At 48.9% G+C, this 22,745-nt stretch overlaps 1 protein-coding gene across 1 annotated transcript in view; it reads left to right on the plus strand.

Annotated features, from left to right (window-relative positions):
• Positions 1 to 7,174: 7,174 nt before the first annotated feature.
• The window catches only part of LOC136115926 (dynein axonemal heavy chain 9-like), a gene marked incomplete at its 5' end in the record, with an annotated part of 50,413 nt that continues 34,842 nt past the window's right edge, over positions 7,175 to 22,745 (plus strand). The window contains 3 exons of the mRNA XM_071813333.1: positions 7,175 to 7,248; positions 13,538 to 13,640; positions 14,884 to 15,123. Coding sequence (XP_071669434.1) covers positions 7,175 to 7,248; positions 13,538 to 13,640; positions 14,884 to 15,123 — 417 coding nt within the window. The remainder of the gene's footprint in view (positions 7,249 to 13,537; positions 13,641 to 14,883; positions 15,124 to 22,745) is intronic.

Below are 22,745 nucleotides of genomic sequence, written 5' to 3' on the forward strand. Positions count from 1 at the left end.
CAATGGGCTGCACCTCCTCATAGATGGGACTTCAGGGATAATTCAGGGGAAAAGACACAATGGGTGTGCCATCGCTGAAGGTGTGAGTGGTGAAATAAGAAACGGGCAGGTTACCTAATAACTGGTCAGCTCAAACATGCCAGCTATACGCTGTCAATCAGGCACTGCAAATGTTAGATGGAAAAGAAGGTACCGTCTGTAACGGTTCTAGATATGCATTTGGAGTAGTGCACACCTTTGGGAAAATCTGGGAAGCATGGGGTCTAATTAATAGCAAAGGGAAAGAATTGGTTTGTGAAGAACCAGTTGGACAAGTGTTACATAATCTGATGTCACCAATAGAAGTGGCTGTAGTACATGATGTCCATTAGGACATCAGAGGGGAAACTCCTTTTGTGTCAGGGGAAATTGGTTATCAGATGAAATGGCCTGAGAAGCAGCCTTAAAACCTGAAGTGATAACTGTAAGTTATCTCACGCTTGAGGTCCTGGCCTCACAGGAAATTCCAGTTTTTGATGAAAAATAAGAAGAAGTCCTCCAAGAATTAGGAGCCAGGGAACAGAGTGGGAAATGGGTACTCCCAGATGGTAGAGAAATGTTAAATAAGCAAATCATGAGGGAGGTATTAGCGATTCTACATCAGGAGAGTTATTGGGGAACACAAGCAATGTGTGACGTAATACGGGAATTTATACTATAGCCAAGCAAATTTGTGAAAGATGGGTGGTTTGTAAAAGAAGAAATAAAAAGGCACTTAAAAAGCAGCCTGCAGGAGGGCAGGGTCCAAGTTTACAACTCTCTCAAAATATTCAAGGTGATTTGCCTGTAGCTGGTCGAATTAAATACATACTAGTGTTGGTTGATCACCTTGCCAGATGGGGAGAAGCTTTCCTCCTGAGCACTGCCGCAGCAGCAGTGGTAGCAAAAGTTTAATAACAGGTGGACCTCCACAGTTTGAAACTAAGGATTTATTTCTCAAAAACTGTATACTCGGGTTGTCTTGCCTATCTTCTCTCAGGCACAAGGCCGTCTGGCACAAACTCTGCCTTTAGAGTTTTCAGCTCACAAGTTTCAGCCTGAAAACTGGGTCCTGGTCAAATCCTGGAAAGAAACGGAAGCTTCAGCCAGATTGGGAAGGAGCATTTCAAGTTCTGCTGCTCACCGAGACAGTGGTACGACCAGCTGAGAAAGGGTGGACTCATTAGACACGGATTAAAGAGCCAATCGAACCTCCAAAGGACAATGACGAGTGGCAAGTATTGACAACTGATGACCCCCTTCGACTAAAGATACAGAGATGAAAATGAAATGAAACCTTTGGGGATTGTTAATCCTGTGTATGTAGAATTTACAAATGGGTTACTTAACAAACGTCACTGAAACTGAAGGTTCCCTAACAATTTGAGTAGATGATTGCCACATCCTTAACTGTGGGGATGTACAGAGCTAAAGAGAATGGAGTTATGAAAAGAAATGTGTCCAAGGGGACTGAGTCTAAGGATGATTTAAATAAGTGCACAGTTTTTGTTACTGTCTCTCATTGCCCCTCCTGGTACAGTGTTATTTGGAGCACAGAGTTTAGGGGATGGACAGTGAGCAATGAACGGTTATAGAGTTGAAAAGCAAAATGACCCTATCTAAAGGACAGTCTCTCCCAGGATGTGAGTCTCTGCAGTGCAACCCTTTGCTAATTGCAAGACAGAGAGCAGATGATTCAGTAAGTGGGGTTTATGGATCACAAATAGACATTAGCAGAAAAGATGCCCTGGGAAGGTTCAAAATATATGGAGGTACAAATGCCTGGGTAGAACGGATCAAATATATGGTGCAAAGCCTAAACGAGCAATTGCTATGCCTGTGCAGCAGGAAGGCCTGTGGCCCAAGTGGTACCCTTCCCTCTGGGGTGGAGCGAAGATTGACAGGGGATGGAGTGCGTCTTAGCCTTATGCCAAGACTCTACGGCATGGAGAAATAAGTCGTGTCATACTCTCTCCCTACTGTTTCCAGCTTTGCAGGGAAAAATATCAAAATCCCCCTGGCATTTTCAGGAATAATTGAAAATCATACTGCCTGTCTCTCACGACGCGGCAGGAATGATACCAAGTTCCTAGGAACATGAGTAGGTGTGCAGAGACACGGGAAGTTGGTCCTCATATGTCCTCAAATGCTTCTTGAGTGGATCTTTGGTGGTACTGTGGGAAGATGACACTTCATTCCATTTTATCCCCCACTGGGAAGGTACCTGTGACGTCGTGCAATTGGAAATTCCTTTTACCCTGGCATTTGAACACTGTGATCCATCAGGGCAACAGAAAAAGGAGTTTAGGGCTTTCCTCTGATGACAGGGTTTATTTCAATTAGATTGGGGTCCCCAGAGGAGTCCCCAAGGAACACAAAGCAAGAAGTCAAGTTAGCTGCGGGTTCTGAGTCCTTTTTGTTTTGGTAGGTAACTACAAACAAGAATGTAGACGGGATAAATAACATTTATTTCTAAGTTATACTAGACAAGCAGTTAAATGAATCACCAAACAATTAGATGCTACTAGTAGAATGGCATGGGAAAATAACATGGTCCCAGATACGATGTTGGCAGAAAAAGGTGATATATGTCTAACCACAGCTTCAGCAGAAGAATTGGCTGAGAATTCAGGTGTAGATAGTCCACTCATGGGATTGTTAGAATCTTGGTTTGGAATATTGAGAGAAATTACTTCTTTAATCGAAGTAACAGAAGCACTGATTTCTATAGCATGCTACATCATTCCGTGTCTGCGAGGACTTGTTCAACACCTTATTGGACAGCTCTATCAAAGCAAGTGCCTTTAGGGCCACTGCCATGCTCAGATAAAATGATCCTGCTAAAAGAACAAGAAGAAAGAAAGAACAGCAAATGCATAACTCCAGAAGAAAAACGTGAAATCGTGTTGTCTAGGCTTGAAGCCACCTATACAACTGTATCATAAGAAAATGCAAAACCTCCTCCATTTCAGTCCTGCAGCTCAGCACTAGTTTTTCCTCTTCCCTCCCTTTGTCCTGCTCCCTTTGCTTTCTCCCTTTGTTCCATATCCTTCTGCACAAAACCACCGTGACTCAGCCTAAGGAGATCTGCCGCTTATTCTTTTGTACTGCCAGCAGATTGTGGAAGTAGAGTATAAAACCCATCCTTATGGAGAGATCTTTGCATTTTAGGCTTAGTCTAAGAGTCTCAAGTAGCCGGGGTTTTTGATTGGGCCTAATCCATCAGGTCTGATGGCTTTCCTCCTCGTCTCCAGATGAATCTGGTACAAAATATGTAACCAAGGAAATGTCCTTTGGCCCAGCCTTGCCTTATTTCTTTCTCATCCTGTTCTCTGTCCCAGCCTCTCTCACTAAGCCCTCGTCTGGCTGCATGGGGTGCTCGGCTGCCACACCCAGCTCTCCTTTTCTCACTCTGCAGGTGACAGGGACACAGCAGGACTTGGTGTCAGCTCAGCAATTTCTCAGTTCCCCAAAGAAGCTGAGTTCTGCAAATTGCTGCTGTTGCTCTTGAAATGATGTCATCAGGTGGGTGTTTTGGTGTAATACACTGAAAACCAGAGCAGAAATGCTGAAATACTCCCATGGTATGCATGGTCTTAGGAGCAAAGCACCGTGACTCAGCCTAAGTAGATCTGCCGCTTATTCTTTTGTACTGCCAGCAGATTGTGGAAGTAGAGTATAAAACCCATCCTTATGGAGAGATCTTTGCATTTTAGGCTTAGTCTAAGTGTCTCAAGTAGCCAGGGTTTTTGATTGGGCCTAATCCATCAGGTCAGATAGCTTTCCTCCTCGTCTCCAGATGAATCTGGTACAAAATATGTAACGAAGGAAATGTCCTTTGGCCTAGCCTTGCCTTGCCTTGCCTTATTTCCTTCTCATCCTTTTCTCTGTCCCAGCCTGTCGAGGGTTAGGATTGCGGGGTGACAATCAAACCCTGGCAGATGTGTTGTCAACCTCCTCTCCCCCCCACTTCCCCCTTTTGCCCCTCCCTCTCCCCGCTTCCCACTCAGGACAGGCGATCAAGAGGGAAAGAAGGACAGAGAGAAGAGAGTTGGAAAAGTTAAAGATGTTTTACTAATGCTAGTAATAAGAATAGAGAAAATAATACAAAATATACAAAACCAATCTTCTAAGTCTCAGCAACTGCAGAGCCAGCACCCAAAGTCCTGGATTAGACTCTGTAGCCAACCGGAGCTGCATTCAGTCTCTCACTGGCCTCAGTTCGCAGGGACGACCAGCAAGGTCCTCTCCTAATGTCGGCCATGAGGAAAAAAAGGGAAAAGGGGCGAGATCCTCGTGATCTCCCACTTTCATATGAAGTATTCACGTGAACGGAATGTTATTCACCGTTGGTCAGTCTCTCAGTCATCAGTTTTCTCGTTGCCCCCCTCACGAGATGTCCATCCGTGCTTATCAATAAGTTTGCATTCTCTTGCTGGGTTTAACCAAAACATGTGTTGGGTTCTCCAGGAAAATGCAGCTGACATGAAGGCTTTAGCTGACAGGCAAATTCACTAAAAGAGAAACTTGTTTTTAACAAAACCAGGACATTCCACCCCTTATCATATGACATTCACTGAATACTTAAACCTTATCAATACAATCTATCAATACAATCTAATTAATCACTACTACTATATATATATATCTACATATGTACATATATACACAGGAGTAATTAATCAGTGGACCATCCTTTGAAAAGTTCATTAAGTTCATTTTGTCACAACAGTCTCCCAGGGCAGGGAAAATGGTCCAAGTGCATCTCATGACCCCTGTTGGTGGGTTAAGGACACCAACTTCGAAGAAGGTGTCGGGCGCCACTCGAAGAAGCCAGCGCTGGTTTCATCACCATTGTCTTGATCTGAAAGACACTTATTAAACATTGTTAGTGCGGCAATTCACATCATACAGTTCAGCATTGCATATTTTCACCTAAAATCAAATCCCCTTGAGGTACACACTGAACTTCTCCATCCTTGAGCATCACCCACCAGGTGCTGCCAGGTCCCTGGGCAAAAACAATCCCACGAATAGGTTTGCCTTTGCCTGAGGCAGGAGGAACCCAGACTGCCTTTCCTAACATATTTTCCATGTGTACTACAGGGACTTTATCTCCTTCTACAGTCCATAGAATTTCTGATTGGGCAGGCCCGGCTCGATTGGTTGATCCCCTGGTGTTGACCAACCAAGTGGCTTTTGCTAAATGTGAATCCCAGTTTTTAAAGGCCCCACCACCAAGTGCCTTTAGTGTAGTTTTTAACAAACCATTGTACCTTTCAATTTTCCCAGAGGCTGGTGCATGATATGGAATATGATATACCCACTCAATACCATGTTCTTTGGCCCAATTGTCTATAATGCTGTTTTTGAAATGAGTACCATTGTCTGATCCAATTCTTTCTGGCGTACCCGGCCACCAAAGGACTTGCTTCTCAAGGCCCAAGATGGTATTTCGGGCTGTAGCATGAGGTACGGCAGATGTTTCCAACCATCCAGTGGTTGCTTCCACCATTGTAAGTACATAACGCTTACCTTGACGTGTTTGTGGAAGTGTAATATAATCAATCTGCCAAGCTTCTCCATACTTATACTTTAACCATCGCCCCCCATACCATACAGGTTTTAACTGTTTTGCTTGTTTGATTTCGGCGCAAGTTTCACATTCATGAATAACCTGTGAAACAGTGTCCATAGTTAAATCCACCCCTCGATCACGAGCCCATTTGTATGTTGCATCTCTACCTTGATGCCCTGAAGCACCATGGGCCCACCGAGCTAGGAAAAGTTCACCTTTATGTTGCCAGCCCAAGTCCACCTCAGCTACTTTAATCTTAGCAGCTTGATCTGCTTGTTGGTTGTTTCGATGTTCCTCGGTGGCTTGACTTTTAGGCACATGAGCATCTACATGACCAACTTCCCCAGGCAGGCTCTCCAGCCGAGCAGCAATGTCTTCCCACAGCGTGGTTCCCAATGGTTTCACCTCTGCGCTGCCAGTTACTTTTCTTCCATTGCCGTAGCCACCCCCACAAGGCATTTGCTACCATCCATGAGTCAGTATAGAGACAAAGCATTGGCCACTTCTCTCGTTCAGCAATGTCCAAAGCCAGCTGGATGGCTTTCACTGCTGCAAACTGACTGGATTCACCTTGTCCTTCAGTGGCTTCTGTAACTTGTCGTGTGGGACTCCACACAGCAGCTTTCACCTTCGATGTTTTCCTACAGACGACAGGATCCATCTGTGAACAGTGCACACTGCTTATCAGTCTCTGAAAGCAGATTATATGGTGGTGCTTCTTCAGCACGTTTTACTTCCTCCTCATCTGGAGACATCCCAAAGTCTTTGCTTTCTGGCCAGTCTGTAATAACTTCTAATATCCCTGGACGGTTGGGACTTCCAATCCGAGCTCATTGCGTGATCAGTGCAATCCATTTACTCCATGTAACTTCGGTGCCATGATGTGGAGAGGGAACCGTCCCTTTGAACACCCAGCTCAGCACCGGCAGTCGAGGTGCAGGAGGAGCTGTGCTTCAGTGCCGATCACTTCTGAAGCAGCTCGAACTCCTTCATATGCTGCCAGTCTCTCCTTTTCAGTTGGAGTACAGTTGGCCTCATATCCTTTGTATCCTCGACTCCAAAAACCTAAGGGTTGACCTCGGGTTTCTCCTGGTGCTTTGTGCCAGAGGCTCCAGTTAAGTCCATTATCTCCGGCTGCGGTGTAGAGCACATTTTTAACATCTACTCCAGTTCGGACTGGTCCAAGGGCCACCGCATGAGTTATCTCACGCTTCATTTGTTCAAAGGCTTGTCGTTGTTCAGGGCCCCACTCAAATTGGTTCTTTTTTACGAGTCACTCGATAGAGAGGCTCACGATGTGGCTGTAGTCAGGAACGTGCATTCTCCAAAAACCTACAACGCCCAAGAAAGTCTGTGTCTCCTTTTTATTAGTAGGTGGAGACATTGCTGCAATTTTGTTGATCACATCCATTGGGATCTGACGACGGCCATCTTGCCATTTTATTCCTAAAAACTGGATCTCCCGTGCAGGTCCCTTGACCTTGCTTCGTTTTATGGCAAAACCAGCATCCAAAAGAATAGGAATTATTCTCTCACCTTTTTTGAAGACTTCTTTCGCTGTGTCGCCCCATACGATGATGTCATCAATGTATTGCAAGTGTTCTGGAGCTTCACCTTGCTCCAGCGTGGTCTGGATCAGCCCATGGCAGATGGTAGCACTGTGGTCCCTGGGATCATTGGTTGGGTCATGGAGTCACTGGTTGGGTGATGGGGTCATTAGTTGAATAATGGGGTCATTGGTTGAATGATGGGGTCATTGGTTGGGTCATGGGGTCACTGATTGGGTGATGGGGTCATTGGTTGAATGATGGGGTAATTGGTTGGGTTGTGGAGTCACTGACTGGGTGATGGGGTCATTGGTTGGGTTCAGGATTGGTTGGTTGGATGATGATGATGATGGTTGGATGATGATGGTGGTTGGATGATGATGGTGGTTGGATGATGATGGTGGTGGTTGGATGATGATGGTGGTGGTTGGATGATGGTGGTGGTGGTTGGATGATGATGGTGGTGGTTGGATGATGATGGTGGTGGTTGGATGATGATGGTGGTGGTTGGATGATGATGATGGTGGTTGGATGATGGTGGTGGTTGGATGATGATGATGGTGGTTGGATGATGATGGTGGTTGGATGATGATGGTGCTCTATGCCAAGGATGCACGGAGCATCTGGGCCAGTCACAAGAGGATGCTTTTGGATATTGGGGTGCAGGGCTTTGGTGTGAAGGTTCGGGAGACAGACTTTTGGGTGCAGGGATTTGGGCACCAAGAGTTCTGGGTGCAGCATTTGGGTCTGCAGGGTTCAGGTGTTCAGGACCTGGGGGTGCAGGACTTGTGGGCTGGAGGATTTGAGGGTGCAGGGATTTGGGGTGAGGGATTTCAGGGTACCAGTTATGGGGGGGAAGGATCTGGGGTACAGGTTTTGGGGGTGCAGGGTTAAGGGGTTTAGGATTTTGGGGTGCACAGTTTAGGGTGCACGTTCTGGGCATGTATGATTTGAGAGTGCAGGGCTTTGGGGTACAGCATTTGGGGTGCAGGGTTTTGGGGTCAGGATCTGGGCGTGCAGGGTGTTGGGGAGAAGGATTTGGGGGTGCAGCATTTTGAAGTGCAGGGTTTGGAGGAGGGAGGTTTTGGGGGTGAAGGATTTGGTGGTGCTGGTTTTGGGAGTGCAGTGTTAAGGGCGTGGAGGATTAGTGGTGCAGGATTTGTGGGGTTCAGGATTTGGGGCTGCAGGGTATGGGAGGGAAGGATCTGGGGCTTCAGGATTTGGGGGTGCACTGTTGGGGGTGCAGGGTTTAGAAGTCAGGTCTAAGAGTGCAGAGTTTGGGGTGCAGGGGTTTGGGGGGAAATTTAAGGTTGCAGAGTGTGGGGTGCACAGGACTGGGGCACAGGATTTGGGGGTGCGGGGTTTCAGGGTTCAGGATTTGGAGGTGTGGAGTTTTGGGGTGCAGGGGATGGGGTGAAGGATTTGAGGCTGCAGGGTGGTGGGGGAAGGATTTGGGGGTGAGAGATTTGGGGTGCAGGATTTGGGGGTGCAGAGTTTTGGGAGGCAAGGATCTGGGGCTGCAGGATTTGGGGGTTCAGTGTTTAGGGCAGCACAATCTTGGGGTGCAGGGGTCTGCACTGAAGGGTTTGGTAGAGCAGGATACGCAGGACTTTCGGGTGAGGTTTGGGGGTGCAGGGTTCATGTGTTCAGGAACTGGGGGTGCAGGATTTGAGGGTGCAGGGCTCTGGGTGCAGAGTTTGGGAGTTCAGGGTTTGGGGTGCAGGGTTTTTGGCAGGAGGATCTGAGGGTGCAGGATCTGGGGCGCAGGATTTGGGGTTCAGCATTTTCAGTGCAGGTTTGGGGGGACTTGATTTTAGGGTGCTCGCTTTGGGCTGCAGGATCTGGGTGCAGGATTTAGGGTTCGGGGTTCAGGGATGCAGTGAAGTGCGGGATCTGGGGTGCTCGATTTTGGGGTGCAGAGTCTTGCAGGAAGGATCTGGGGGTGCAGGGTTTAGGGTGCAGAATTTGGGGGTGTAGGGTTTTAGGGAGAAAGGCTTGGGGGTGCAGGTCTAGGGGGGTAAAATTTGGGGGCAAAGGGTTTGAAGGAGCAGGATTTGGGGTGCAGGATTTGGGGTGCAGGGTTTGGGCGTGCAGTGCTAAGGTGGTGGAGGGTGCAGGGTTTGTGGTGAAGGTTTTGGGGTGCAGGATCTGGGGGTGCAGGATTTGGGCATGAATACTTTCGGGGTGCAGGATTTGAGGATGCAAAATCTGATGGTGCAAGGTTTGGGTGTTCAAGATGTAGGGGAGCAGGATCTTGGGTTTTGGGGCACAGGGCTGGGTGAGGCCAGATTTGGGGTGCAGGTCTGGGTGAGGGATCTGGGGGTGCAGGGTTTGGTAGTGCGGGAATTGAGGGTGCAGAGTTTGGGGGGCAGGGCTTGGGGGAGCAGGAGTTTGGGGTGCAGAACCTGTGGGTGCAGAGTTTGGGGTGCAGAACCCGTGGGTACCGGGTTTGGGGAGGCAGAATTGGGGGTGCAGGGTTTTGGAGTTCAGGACATGGGGTTGAGGATTTGGGGGTGCAAGGTTTGGAAATGCATTGATTAGGGGGAAGGATTTAGGGTGGTGGGATTTGGGAGCACGGGGTTTTGGGGTCAGCATTTGGGGGTGCAAAGCTTAGGGGGCAGCGTTTTGAGTGCAAGTTGGGGGAGGACTTGATTTTAGGGTGCAGGGTTTGGGGTGCAAGTTTGGGGATGGCAGCATTTCGGGTATACAGTTTGGGGGTGCAGGGTTTTGGGGAGCAGTATCTGGGGGTACAGGATTATGGGATGTGCAGGGTTTGGGGGCGCAGGGTTCAGGGTTGCAGGGTTTGGTATCACAGGTTTGAGGGGTTCATGGCTTGGGAGGAAGGATTTGGGGGTGCAGAATTTAGGGGTGCACGTTTTAAGGGTGCAGAGCTTAGGGGGAAGAATCGGAGATGTAGGGGTTTTGGGGACATTATCTGGGGGTCAGGATTTGGGGTGCAGGGTTAGTTGGGATTTGGGGTTGCAGGGATTTGGGGTGCACGTTGTCCATCGCTTCTTTAATACCGCTTGATTGCTTACTCATAGCTGGGTTGAGAGGAGCTTTGCTCTGCTCTTGCTGTGGCTTGTGACTGTGGTCCCAGTGCAAAGCCTGCGAGGGGAGCGCGATGCTCGGCCTTGCTGCCCCGCGACGCTGAGAGCAGAGGCGGCTGTGGATTTGGCCTCAGCTGGGGTGAACCCCCCTGCTGTGAGCACCTAACATTGTCTTCTGTCAGGCAGCAGCAAACAACCATTATCTAGGCAGAGGTGATTTGAAGGAAAAGCAGTGACTGTTTTGGAAGGAGATTGGTGTGTTTTACACTTTAGCCAGCAGCTCTGTGTGGGACATGAATATTTGCATCTCTCCACAGGGAATACAGGGCAGGGACGCATTGCAATTTCCACTCTCCTCAGCTGTGTGCATGCCTGAGCTCTGCCAAAAGCTTCCGAGGAACAGAGACAGTGGAGCGGAGGCAGAAATCTTGGGCTGTGGGTGTCAGGGAAGTCAGGCAGATAGAGGGTGAGGGAGCTGCGAGGGAGCGTTGGAGGCACAAGGGGCTGCAGCGAGGAGTAGGGGGATGCAGTGAGGCGCAGAGGGATGCAACGAGGTGTGGGGGATGGAGTGAGGCATAGGGGGATGCAGCGAGGTGCGGTGGGATGCAGCAACGTACAGGGGATGCAGCGAGGTGCGGTGGGATGCAGCAACGTACAGGGGATGCAGCGAGGTGCGGGGGGATGCAGCGAGGTGCGGGGGGATGCAGCAACGTACAGGGGATGCAGCGAGGTGCGGTGGGATGCAGCAACGTACAGGGGATGCAGCGAGGTGCGGGGGGATGCAGCAACGTACAGGGGATGCAGCAAGGTGCGGGGGGATGCAGCAACGTACAGGGGATGCAGCGAGGTGCGGGGGGATGCAGCAACGTACAGGGGATGCAGCAACGTACAGGGGATGCAGCGAGGTGCGGTGGGATGCAGCAACGTACAGGGGATGCAGCGAGGTGCGGGGGGATGCAGCAACGTACAGGGGATGCAGCGAGGTGCGGTGGGATGCAGCAACGTACAGGGGATGCAGCGAGGTGCGGGCAGATGCAGCAACGTACAGGGGATGCAGCGAGGTGCGGGGGGATGCAGCAACGTACAGGGGATGCAGCGAGGTGCGGTGGGATGCAGCAACGTACAGGGGATGCAGCGAGGTGCGGGCGGATGCAGCAACGTACAGGGGATGCAGCGAGGTGCGGGGGGATGCAGCAACGTACAGGGGATGCAGCGAGGTGCGGGCGGATGCAGCAACGTACAGGGGATGCAGCGAGGTGCGGGCGGATGCAGCAACGTACAGGGGATGCAGCGAGGTGCGGGCGGATGCAGCATGCCATGGGTCCCCTCCCAGACACATCGAGGCCTTCTGCCCATGTGCTCAGCAGTGCCCACTGGGCACTGTATTGCATGCAGGAAGTTATCATCTCACCAATATAATAGGCTCAGGTAGGATCTCTCAGCAAAGCATATTTTATTAACGATTTTGCAAGGTCGGGTGTTCCACCTAAAGGTAGGCACACAAAACAGGGCAAAAAGCCACTGCTTATATCCACCCCTAATCCCAACTGCAAATTCCCTCCCCAGTTCCCCGTTGGTTGGGTACGGCAGGGTTTACAGACTACCTGACACTTCCTAGCTGCCAAGGCTCAGTTTACCTGTCTCACGACTCCATTCTAATAACCCTTCCCATTATTTCTTTATTTTCATTGAAGGTGTGTTTTCTTGACTGTCTGAATTTTAACCACTGGAATGGTTTTCAATTCCTCCACACCCGCTCTGGGCAGCCTGGGCCAGGCTCTGGCACCTCCCAGCAAACAAGTTTCTGCTCATGTTCAGATGGAGCCTCCTGTGTTTCAGTCTGTGCCCGTTGCCCCTCACCCTGGCGTTGGGCACCACTGAACAGAGTCTGGTCCATCCTCTGACACCCACCCTGAGATATTGATCCCATTGATCAGATCCCTCTCAGCTTCTCTTCTCCAGCTCAACAGCCCCAGCTCTCTCAGTTTCTTGTCACAAGAAAGGTGCTCCAGATCCCTTAGCATCTTTGTAGCCACCGCTGGACTCTCTCCAGTAATTCCTTGTCCTTCTTAAACCAGGGAGCCCAGGACTCCCTGTCCTCCCCCGGCAGCAGCAGCCTGCTGACCCTTGTCATGTCCCACCTGGCGCTATGGTTGGGGGAAGTGTGACTGAGATTTGTCAGTCCCCTGGGTTGGAAAAAAGTACATACAATCCTGAAGGTCCACAAACAAAAGACCTTTATTTTTTGTAGCTTGGTCCAATTGGCAAATGACTCAGTGGCAGAAGGATTTATGTTACTTAAGCTCAATCGATAAACAGTTTAGCAGCGAAAAGATTCACATGAAAGAGTTTTTTGGCACAAGTGGGGCTCTAAACCTTATGTTACTGTATTACTCACGAAAAGGAAGGCAAAGAAATAGGAATATAGGAAGGAAAGAGAGAGGAAGAAAAGAAGGGGAAAGGAAGGGGGAAGGAAATGGGAAGGGAAGGAAAAGGAAAGGGAAAGGAAAGGTCTCACCACCCTTAGGGCTCCGTGGTGTGTTTGAGGGGTTTGTAGTCTCAGGTCCAGTTCCTATGCAGGAATGCTTGGGTCTGTAGTCAGGGTTCAGCACCCTGTGGTGTGTGGTTCGGTTCCCGTGGTCAGCCCGGTGGGTGGAAGGGTCCCCAGGGTGGCACCCTGCCCGTGCTGGCACAGGTTTTATAGGGTTTATAGCCCTCGGGATCACCTGGGCTTTTGTGCAGGCATCACTGGGGGTGATTGTGGAAGATGGGGGAGGCCCGAAGGGTCTCTCAGCCTGGGCCTTGACACCGTGTCGGGCCTGTCAGCGCACAGGCTGCGTGTCCTTCAACACAGCACTGCCTGTGTCACCCAGCCTTTGTCTGTGGCTGTCACCTCGGCCTTGACATGTAAATCACCATTCACCTGCTCACGATGGCCCGTCTCCCATGACTGGGTGTTGCAGGGCTGGGTTTGCCACAGTGTTTGAGAGTCACCCTTGTAGTCTCTCACACCCTGTCCCGGTTTGGGATCAAACCAGAGACACTCCTGCTGTTTTCTGCCATTTCCATGCAAGTGAAGAGTATGGCCCAGGGGCTTTGCTCAGTGCTTATTACTGATAGAAATATTAGCTACAGGTTGTTGAAGCTGAAGGATTTCCACCAGGAGCAGGACTCGCGTGTGCCAGGCCGTGTACAGATAGGCCGGCAACCTGGGCCTGGGCCTCATCTTGGCAAGACGCAGAATTTGACCCCCTGAAGACAAGCGGCCTCTGGCAGCCCAGGGACATGTACTGAGAGAGGCAGTGGCCGTGGTCACTGTGCTGCTGCTTGTGTTTTGCCCGAAGGTACGACCGGACCAAGCTGTCGCTGAAGGAGATCACGAACGTGCAGTATGTGTCGTGCATGAACCCGACGGCGGGGAGCTTCACCATCAACCCTCGGCTGCAGGTAAAGCCCTGCACAACGGCAGGTGCATCGCTGGGTTTATTTTGGGGTGGATCATTTAAACGTGAGGTTAGAGGACAACCACTGGCAGATCCTGCTGTTGTTTTATCAGTACAAATGGCACGAATCTGTCGAGTGACTGTGATTCCTAATAGTGAAGCACCGAACTGGGTCCCTTATTCCCTTGTTTGTTTTTCCTCGCATTCTGCAGCTCCGTCAGAGGAGGAAGTCAAAAGTTGCCAGCCAGCTTAACACCTACTTTCAGGACAACCTTCTGGTCCATACAGGCAGATTTTGCCTTCATTTAGCTCGTATTTAGCTCTGAAGCATGGTGCATTAACGCCGCCTGCTTTCCAGAATTGTCTGATGCAGCTGTCAGTAAAAAGAGGTGTGGGGGAGAAACCCAAACGAAGAAAACAGACAAAACTAAAAAAAAACCCAAGCCACACCAAAACACAACAACAACAAAAACCCCAACAAACCCCAAACCAAGCAACCAAACAAAACCAACAAAACAAAGAACACCAAAACCAACCAACCAACCAAATCCCCCCAAAAACCTAACCGAACAAAAAAACCCCAAGCCAAACAAAAAGCAGTTCAAGCGCTGCTGATAACAGAAGATTTGGGAAGAGATCTTAAACATTAGACTTTGATTTTTGGGAGCTGCCAACCGATGGAGGGACTGGGTAGCAGTGAGCAAAATCCATTTCATCATGGAGAAACCTAATGACCAGAGTCAGCTTGGACCCTGGCTCCTCTTCAGCAAGGTGTGGAGTTAAAATGAAGTGTCCCATGGGCAACTTTGCAAGTTCCAACTTAGTAAAGAGGTCCTCTGGGAGATGGCACCTTCCAGGGGCTGCTCTTAATAGAGACAGTGACTGGGCTTTGTCAGAGGTCGGTGGGACCTTCAGAGCCCTTTGGCTGTTCAATGGACTGCACTTCCAGTGTAGCATTGGTGAGATGCAGTTGAAAATCCCTGGTTTAGTGAGCAGAGTGATGTCACTTCCCACCTGAGCTCTGCTGGCAAACTGGGAGAGGGAAATAACCTTGTTCAGGTGGACTGCAAATCAGAGAATCATAGAACAACCCAGGTTGGAAGGGACCTCAAAAGATCATCTGGTCCAGCATTTCATGGGAAAGGGAGCCTAGATGAGATTATCACAGCAAATCCCCAAGGGCATTTTGCTTGAAAGGTGTTTTTCTACCTCTCTGACCTTTCCATGCCTTCCTTTCTCTCCCTCAGCGTCACTTCTGTGTCTTCGCGCTGTCCATCCCTGGGCAGGATGCCTTGTCCAGGATCTATAGCACCATTTTAACGCAGCACCTGACAAGTGGAAATTTCTCGAGGGCTGTGCAAAAATCAGCTCAGCAGCTGATTGCCCTTGCCCTGGGACTGCACCAGAAAGTAGCCGCTACATTCCTTCCAACAGCCATCAAGTTCCACTACATTTTCAACTTGAGAGACTTCTCCAATATCTTCCAAGTAAGTGCAGTTGCTGTCCTGTGGGACTTGAACCTTGTCCTGATGCTACAAGAGGCTGCGGAGCTGTGTTCCTCTAGCTCTGGTGGGCAGAATGCAGTCTCCTACCTAAAAATGACACAGCACATGTGTGCCCTGAGTAAAGTGGGTGACCTTAGGCCATTCCTTAATTCCTTGTTAGTTTTGGATGGATTCCAGAACCATTGCCCATGGCTTTGAGAAGCTTAGTTACTTTCCAGCCTCTTGTGGTCATCGGGGAGGGATGAGTAGTTCCAGATGGATGTGCAGGTTTGGGGTGGGTTGAAATGCCCTCTGGCTGTAGAAGGGACCAGCTGAAGGGAGCTTTGGGCTTCCGACTTCAGCACTTAAATGACTGATGGTGAGTGCGATGGAGCTGCGCTCATCTTTGGGAGCCTCAGTTCCACACGTGTAAATGTGGGGATTAATGGCACTGTTCCACCACACAGGCAAATTATTTTATTGTACTGAAGCAGGTGGTGGATAGTTAGTGGGTTACTGGCCCTGAAGTTAGATCCAGCTTAGCTTGTTGGCCTGTACTGGCATGTCCTCTTAGCTTCTTGATGGTCAGATGCTCAGTATGTGCATGAAGGGTGGCATTTAAAAAGGTGATAATTGAATCAAACCCAGCTTTGACTTAATTGCTAAAACTGAATTTCCACCAGAGCCAGTTCTGTACCAAGGGGAAGTTGTTCAGATTTAGAAATATTTTCTTCCAACAACGGAGAGACTTTTTTTTCCCCTGAAATCTCATACTTTGAAGCAGTAGATATTACTGCTCAAAGAGCCTTTCAGAGTTTAAGGCTGATTAGTAAAATTTGAGAAGGTTCTCAGCAGCCGAATCGAGAGGTTTGGAACACCATAAACTCTTGTAGAACCCCGGTTTGTAACTTGTTGCTGTCCTTCTTAACACCTGTTCTCCTAAGTACGTACTGAAAGTTTGGTGCCTTGTGGTCTGGTCCATCACACAAGAACTGAAGTAATGACGTAGTGGGAAATGCAAAAACAGGGCCTTGAAAAAGTTAATAACTCTTTTGTGCCAAGAAAGAATCAGACCTGTCACTTATGCTCAGCTAAACATCAGCAGCTTTTGATGTTAGATGTGGGTCGTGTTAACTCCTGACTTCTAGTTAATCTGTGCTTTGAAAGGCAGAGAGAGAAAAGCAGCATTTCCATGGGAAGCTTTAATTTTAACTGTAACCTGCTTGAAAGGTGCTCAGGTTGTGGGATATTAGGAAATGTCCTGCCAGGTCTAGATGCTGGGGCAGGAGCAGCGACTGAGCTCAGGTGTTGTTTTGTTTATCACGTGGCTTCAGGAGTGGGGGAGTCTGGCTCCTGGGCTTCATAATGTTTATTTAAATAGTGGTCCAATTTTTCTTGAAATCCTTCCTTACCTTTTGGATTCATTCTTGATTATTCCTTCACATTAAATATTCTTGAGTTTTTGAGATCTCCTGATATCCTGTTTGTCCCTACGGGAACACAATTTTCTTCCTGAAATTGAGTGTGAAAGAAGCTCTGGACTCCGGGAATGCATTTCCATGTGTTACTTTCATTCAATCTTCATAAACTCATAATTTAGCTCACACTCTCTTGTCCAAACCCTTCTTGTGCAGTGCTAGCTTCAAAGTCAGGTCAGGCTGATCAGCCAAGTTTTGAATGTTTCCATGACTGGAGTTCCCATAACCTCTCCGACCCTTGTCACACCACTAAACCCACTCCACGGTGAAGCTGATATATTTTTATTTCAGTTGGAATTTCCCTTCCTGCAGTTTGTTACCTCTTGTCCTTTTGCTATACACCTCCAAAAAAAATTGGCTCAGTCTTCTCTATAACTCCCTATTAGGTAGTTGTAGACAGAGTCAAAGAATCACAGAACAGTTTGGGTTGGAGGGACCTTCCCAGCTCCCCCAGTGCCACCCCTACCATGAGCAGGGACATCTTCACCAGCTCAGGTTGCTCAGAGCCCCATCCAGCCTGGCCTGGGATGTCTCCAGGGCTGGAAACAGAATTAAAATTCCCCTTCACCTTTTCCCCGAGCTGAACAAACCGATTTCTCTCAGCCTTTCCTTGCATGTCCTGTCCTCCACCATTTTATGACCTTGGTGGCCTCCGTTGAACTCGTTCCAGTATGTCAATGTCTTTCTTGTCCTGGGGGCCCCAAAAGTGGATTGAACCTCACACAGCTTTTGTCTGCCTGTCAAGGTCCTTCCCTTTGCGTTCTGCGTGGTCAGTGCCAGCTGCAGCCCTGCTGGGAGAGCACTGCTGGCTCCCGCATGGAGACACCCACTGCCCCGGTACCAGCCCCTGCGGAACACTGGAGCTCCAGTGAGACCTCGGAGCCTGCTGGGCCAGCCAGTTCTCCACCCACCTTCCAGTCTACCATGGCCCATGACCCTTGATATGATGCTAACTGGGAAAAAAAAAAAAAGATAAAGGAATAAACAACCCCCTTTTCCTGGTTAGGGACATGTGAGTTTCCTTAGCTTGTGGGCAGATGGAGAACTGGTGGATGTAGCTCGGTGCATGTTGCCTTTTTCAAATTCCTTTTAATCCCAGACAAGCAATCAAACACCGCCTGCACAATAGCTGTGTGTGTGAAGGGCATTTGGAGATTGTTGTTTTACCGACTGTTCTGTAGTTATACAAGCAGCCAATGACAACTGTTAAAGGCACAAAGCACGTAGAAATTGCAGCTGTGGAGGGGTCAGCCCCTGGACTTGCTGCCGCTGTGCTGTGATACTGCTGGCTCTGCACAGGTCCTTAAAATGGCTCCATTTGCAGCCTGTCCAGTGGCTCTGTTGTTATCTCACTATTATATACATACTGTTATATACATAATATATTATATATTAATACTGCACCTACCAACCTTAGAAGCCCAGCTTGATTCCCTTTGTCAAAACTGCCTGACAGCTCTTATGACAAGGAGTCCTGTGCTAATTACCTCATTACAAAACACTCCAAGAACTTGTATCTTAATTGCTGCAGCTAATGAATTTGGACATTGTACGCATGTGAGTGTTGCACAGAACAAGGAAGACGGCCCCAAATCAAGTCAGCAATAATTCCTTTCAACAGGTACAGGTCCTTACTGCTCTCATGTTTTCCCTTCTGCACCCAAGACCCATTGCCACCTGGCTCCAGCTGGTCAGGCTGATGTCTGCGTTGCTTGGAGCGAGGGTTCAGCTGAAGGTGACTCCAGGTGTTCACTACAAATGATGGCAAAATACCAGAGAGATTTGTCAGGTATTGGTGAAACCAAAGGGAAAAGAGCAACCTATACACCCAGGGGTAGGAGGCTCGGCAGGCAGCAGTGGATTGACTTTGTCAAGCACTGTTCATGTTTGTCCTGACTGATTGGAATGATCGTCTCTGGGGGTCTGAGTATCTTCAGTGGGATTCCCTTTTGCCTGGCGAGTCGCGTCCTCTCCCCCAGCAGAGAAAAATGGGCATTTCTGTCTGTAGTGCATCAGCTCTTCCTCATGGACAAACACGGAGAAGAGCTCAGAGGAACTGTGTTTCTGAAGCACCTCATTCACTGGAGGTGAAAGGAGTCCAAGGTGACTGTCCTCTTGTCAGACATCAGCACTTTGCAGATCTAAGGTGGGATTAGGCTCCAGTTCAAGGTGCTCAGATTCAGGTAGGTGAGGATATCCAGGTTCATCCGAGGCTGTGGAGGCCAGAAGGGTGTCCAGCGCCCCATCAGGGACACAGGTGTGGTTTCACTCTGTTGCCCAAGTGTGGGTCTCTAATGCTTTTTGAAACATGTCAGGATATCCAGCCTGGGTTCCAGCGGCTGTTCAAGGACACAGGTGTCTTCTTCTGTTGTGTGGGTTCCTGTCTGAACTGCTTGAGCCATGTTGTTTTCCAGGCTGCCCTGGCTGTACAATAGGTTTCTCCTGAGATGAACCATCTAGTTGTGTTGACTTGGGAAGGCTGTGGGAAATTCCACGTATCCCTACAGAACAATGATTTTCATCCACTGTTCTCATTTGATTTTTGTCTCTGGACATCACCTTCAGCTGGAAAACACTAAATGCCTCAGCATTACAGAATCCCACATAATCCCAGCCTGGTTGAGTTGGAGGGACCTCTGCAGATCCCCCAGTCCAAGCCCTGCTCACGCAGGGTCACAGAGCAGATCACACAGGTGGGTCCAGGCGGGTTTCAATGTCTCAGAGAAGGAGACTCCACACCTGCTCTGGGCAGCCTGGGCCAGGCTCTGGCACCTCCCAGCAAACAAGTTTCTGCTCATGTTCAGATGGAGCCTCCTGTGTTTCAGTCTGTGCCCGTTGCCCCTCACCCTGGCGTTGGGCACCACTGAACAGAGTCTGGTCCGTCCTCTGACACCCACCCTGAGATATTGATCCATTGATCGGATCCCTCTCAGCTTCTCTTCTCCAGCTTAACAGCCCCAACTCTCACTGAGTCTTTCCTCATCAGAAAGATGCTCCAGACCCCTACCAAACCATCTAGTTGTGTTGACTTGGGAAGGCTGTGAGAAATTCCATGTATCCTTGCAGAACAATGATTTTCATCCACTGTTCTAATTTGATTTTGTCTCTGGACTTCACCTTCAGCTGGACAGCATTAAATGCCTCAGCATTGTACTCAGTGCTGCTGCTTGTCTGGCGTCAGCTGGCCAAGGGTGAAACTTTGGTTCAGGCCCTCAAGTAGAGATAAGCTGGTCTGTCCTATGTGACACCAGGGTAATGTGTGTGTTGTGGGGGGGTTTGGCTCCCAAAGGGGAACATGAGTCTCCAGGGAGGTGGCGACTGGCAGAAGGGCTGTGGGTGAAGAAGGGGGATGAAGAGGGGAAGCCAGCACTGGGCATGGTTCCTCTGCTGAGTACACAAGCACATTCGGGTCACTGCTGACCTGGGAACACACCAGGGTCTGGGCTGAAGGATGCTGCTTCCTGATTTTTAAAAAGAATAACAAGGAACCTCAAAATCTATGACCATCTTCAGCCCCCTGGGCTCGTGGCTGGTTTTAAATGACTACAGAAGGCTCAGCAAGTACCGTAATAATTTGTAATAATCTAACTTTAATTTGCTGTCACGTTTCACTGGAAATATGAGGAGGGGCTGGAAACCACAGTCAGGGATGACAGGCAAGAAGGGGCTGGAGCAGGGTTAGGCAAGGTCTGCAGGAACGGCAGCCTGGCTCCTGGTTGTTGTGAGTATATAATTTACTGTTACTGATGTTACTGCTGTAGGGGCAAGGTCACCCTTCAGTCCTTTGTAATCCTTTGGGCTCATCAGAAGGTATTATCTGTTACTTTCGCTCTGTAGTGGGTCCCGTCTGTGGTTCAAGTCCGACACTACTTTGTCTTGCACTTCTACAGCACCTTTTCGTGCCTCTGGGTCCCACCATGCACTGCAGAGTTAAATTGATTGGTACGCTCCAAGCAATTTACCCTTGATTAAAGCAGACAGGTCTCTGCAGTGACAGAGTCGTGGATTATGCTTTTTAAAAATACATTCCCCGCTGGCTCCCACCAGAGAAAGCCCTGCTGCTGTCTTTCTTTCCATCTGAAAGGGTTACCATGGTATTATGCTCTAAATTATATCTGTCATCTCTGTAAAATAATAATCATAGACCCAGCAGGGTTGTATTTTGCTTTTTATTCCTATTTCTAACAAGATTTTGAAGCAGCATGTCACATTAAGATCTGTGGCAGCTGGGGAAGAGCAGGCTCTCTCCTCCTGACAGCCAGACAGCAGCGGGGGCTCCGGCGTGTCCTGCTGCTCCACGTCGGCTCCGCTGCCAGTGAACTCCTCACTCCTTTGCATGGGGAGGGATTTTCACATTCACCCTTGGTTGAGCTCACTAAAGAGCCCTGCAAACTTCAGGCTTGAAGCACCGAAATGCACCTTGTGTGTTACGTGCTGACATTGTGGCTGAGTTGGGAATGACGGCGGCGAGATGGGCGCAGGGTCAGCAAGAGTTTGTTTTGTGCCTTGGTCTGGCACGGTTGTTTGGCACAGCTTTACCTTGGGTTTGGCTGGCGTGTGGTTACCTGAGCCAGTCTGGTTTCACAGCTTCCCCCTCCTTCTCTCTTCCCATCTCTGCTATTTTTCTTCCTAACAGAGATCCAGGTGCCAGCAGCTGCTCTATCGCACATGGCAACCACGGTGCTATGGAACAGGCTGCCCAGGGCAGTGGTGGAGTCATCATCCCCGGAGGGGTTTGAAAGGTGTTTAAACAAGGTGCTTAGGGACATGGTTTCATGCTAGAATTAGGGTATGGTTGGACTCGATGCTCGTGAGGGTCTCTTCCAGCTGAAATGATTCTGTGATTCTATGCAGTGCCAAGGGGGTGACTGGAGCCTCTCGTCAACCCTCCCTGATATCAGAGCAGATTTAAAAATTGGCACTTTAAATAGGACTCTTGAGTTTGTGGCCCACACGCTGTTGTTGTGTTTGTCATTGTTTTCATGTCACCGCTGCTGAGGCAGCTCCAGGCTCCCCAAGAAGAACGTCAGGAGAAAGGAGAGCAGGTGCTTCATCCAGCAGTGCAGGACAGCTAGAAAGGGGTCGCTATGCTGCACTAGTTAGTATAATTTTAAATGTTATTTAGACTGCAAAGAAAAGGTTATTTATTTTTCTTGCCTGGTCTCCAGGGATGGTTCATCCACCACCTCTCTGGCCAACCTGGGCCAGGCTCTCACCACCCTCAGGGGCAGCAATTTCTTCCATATCTAGAGCGTCCCCGTCGCTCTCTGGGGACGCAGCTGGTTGCCGTGGCAGAGCCTGGTAGCTCTGCTGAGAGGAGTCGGGAGAGTCGGGTCTGTAAAGTGAAGGAAGGGGAGATGTTCAGGTGTTAAGTTAATAAACTGCTTACAGATTTGTGAAACGTGGATTTTCTTCCCTCTGAGCCTTACATTTGCTTGCATCAAGAACACAACTTTTGTGGCTTGGAGTGTCTTTAGAGTGACTTTTTTTTAGGACCTGATGGGTTTCACCTTATTCTCTTTGAGTCATCAGCTCTTCTCACTATCTTTTCTCTGAAATAAATAAAATAACAGCTTGACAGCTGTAATGACAAATGTGAAACCCAAATGATTTGAGCCATGATCCATCGAGCTGAGATGGCCTGCTTTACATTGCTTTTAATACATTTTATGTTTTGTGTGTAAATAATTAGATGTTAGGAATAAAAACTGTCTGTTTAATACATGCCATTGAAAACCCTGGGTGCTGTTAATAGGCTTAGTAATAGGTGACACCTCTTTGAAATATAATTCTTTTATGCATTTTAATAGAGTTCATGGTAAACATGCTGTGATAAGCAGACAGAAACTAATATTTCCTGCAGCCAGAATGCACCTAATTAAAATTAATTGATTTTAGAAAAAAATCATCACCGCTAAGATGTCCAAACTATCTTCTTCTTGACAAAGCAGCCGTGCTGTGGTGTTGGGATGCAGAAACCCGCCAGTCGGGCTGGTGTCTGACCCTACGCACTCTTGGAGATCAGGCTGCGCTGGGGATGCACTTTGGCTATTAAAATTGGTGTAATATATACAATTGCTTTGGGAAATTGGAGGTAACGAAGGGCACGTTCTCCAGGGGCTTCTTCAGAAGTTTATTTGCAGGTTG

This window comes from Patagioenas fasciata, chromosome 10 (assembly GCF_037038585.1).
Source record: "Patagioenas fasciata isolate bPatFas1 chromosome 10, bPatFas1.hap1, whole genome shotgun sequence".
In the NCBI taxonomy this organism is placed as follows: domain Eukaryota; kingdom Metazoa; phylum Chordata; class Aves; order Columbiformes; family Columbidae; genus Patagioenas; species Patagioenas fasciata.